The sequence below is a fragment of the Penaeus monodon genome, chromosome 22 (genome assembly GCF_015228065.2).
Source record: "Penaeus monodon isolate SGIC_2016 chromosome 22, NSTDA_Pmon_1, whole genome shotgun sequence".
Lineage (NCBI taxonomy): Eukaryota > Metazoa > Arthropoda > Malacostraca > Decapoda > Penaeidae > Penaeus > Penaeus monodon.
This window is the reverse complement of record NC_051407.1, coordinates 27,259,530-27,260,947: the sequence shown is the minus strand read 5'-3', so window position 1 is coordinate 27,260,947 and position 1,418 is coordinate 27,259,530. Positions and strand designations below refer to the sequence as shown.

Genomic DNA, 1,418 nt, shown 5'->3' with positions numbered 1-1,418 from the left:
TCCAGCAGTTAGGTTATTTATTTTGACTGATAAATAATTATTTGCCATCTCTGTACCCTCTGTAATATTGGTGAATTAAAAAGGCGTATTGAAATTACATAAAAAATCTTCTAGGTGAGTCTTCACTATACAAATTTTGTACCAGTAATGAGGTATATAATGTGACATGTTCTAATTCTATATTAAGTTTGTAAATCTAAATATGTCCTGACTCCTTATACAGTTGTCTAGTTGTTTACACGGAGTTACCCTACCACAATTAGCATATGCTAGTCAGTAACTTTAAACTTCACAATACAAACTGAGGATAATCACTATCATCTCACAAATGACCAAGACCGCTACAAGTACAAGTATTATAAACTTATATTATAAAGGCCCTTTTCAAAAGTAACTGATAATCTTTTTTTAGTGAATAAGGTATTGTATAATTTCTTAAACAAATCAGAGCATACTTAACCTTTACAATAACAATAATATGAATCATAAATATTCAATTATGAAAGTGTTCTTGGGGTAATAATATTCCCCAAGCATTCGCATATATATAAATTAAAATGACTCAACTATAAAAATAATATAAATAATATAATAAATAAAAATAATGTAAATAGTATAATAAATAAAAATAATATATAATAAATAAATATAATATAAACAATATAATAAATAAAAAAAATATAGATAATAGAATAAATAAAAATTAATATGAATAATATAATAAATATAATAAAAATAATATCATAAATAAAAATAATATAAACAATATAATAAATAAAAAAATATAAACAATATAACAAATCAAAATAATATACACAATATAATAAATAAATATGACAAATAAAAATAATATAAATAATATAATAAATAAAAAAAGATATAAACATTCCCACTTGCACTGCAGTGCCGCCCCGTCGCCACAACCTGCGGCCTCGCCCTCACCATGCCCTTGAGAAACAGATCCTTCTCGATCTCATTCCAGTGGCTCTTCCGTTTCCGGCTGTGGGAGGTCCGTCTGCCGTTCGGGGACCCCGAATTGTGCTGCTGCGTGGTGCTGGCGCTCGTCCCCACGAGGCTCGGTGGGGTTTTGTGGCTGTTGGTGGTCGTGGGTTGGCCTGTGTGGGTCGTGGTTGCCGTTGTGTGCAGCGCTACGCCTGCCTCCCCAAACAGCCCAAATTCTCCCTCGGAGTCGAAGTCGAAAAAGTCGGGCTCACTCCTGTGATGGGATGCGGCACTTTTTAAAATGATTTTTGAGAGTAAAATTTTGAGAGAGTCGGGAAAACTTTTTAAATTTAATTCTCAGGGTTACTTGGCTGAAAAATTTTTCCCACAGAAATCTACACTTTCAAATGAAGGAAAACAATATGACAAATATAAATACGTTTTAGGGTACAAAAAAAGTATCCAAATTCCTGAAC

The 1,418-nt window shown here is 31.8% G+C and overlaps 1 protein-coding gene across 1 annotated transcript in view; it reads right to left on the bottom strand.

Annotated features, from left to right (window-relative positions):
* LOC119587389 (histone H2A deubiquitinase MYSM1-like) overlaps positions 1-1,216 on the bottom strand; it is a gene marked incomplete at its 5' end in the record, with an annotated part of 2,995 nt that extends 1,779 nt beyond the window's left edge. The window contains 1 exon segment of the mRNA XM_037936131.1: positions 943-1,216. Within this exon segment, the coding sequence (XP_037792059.1) occupies positions 943-945 (3 nt within the window).
* Positions 1,217-1,418: the final 202 nt, after the last annotated feature.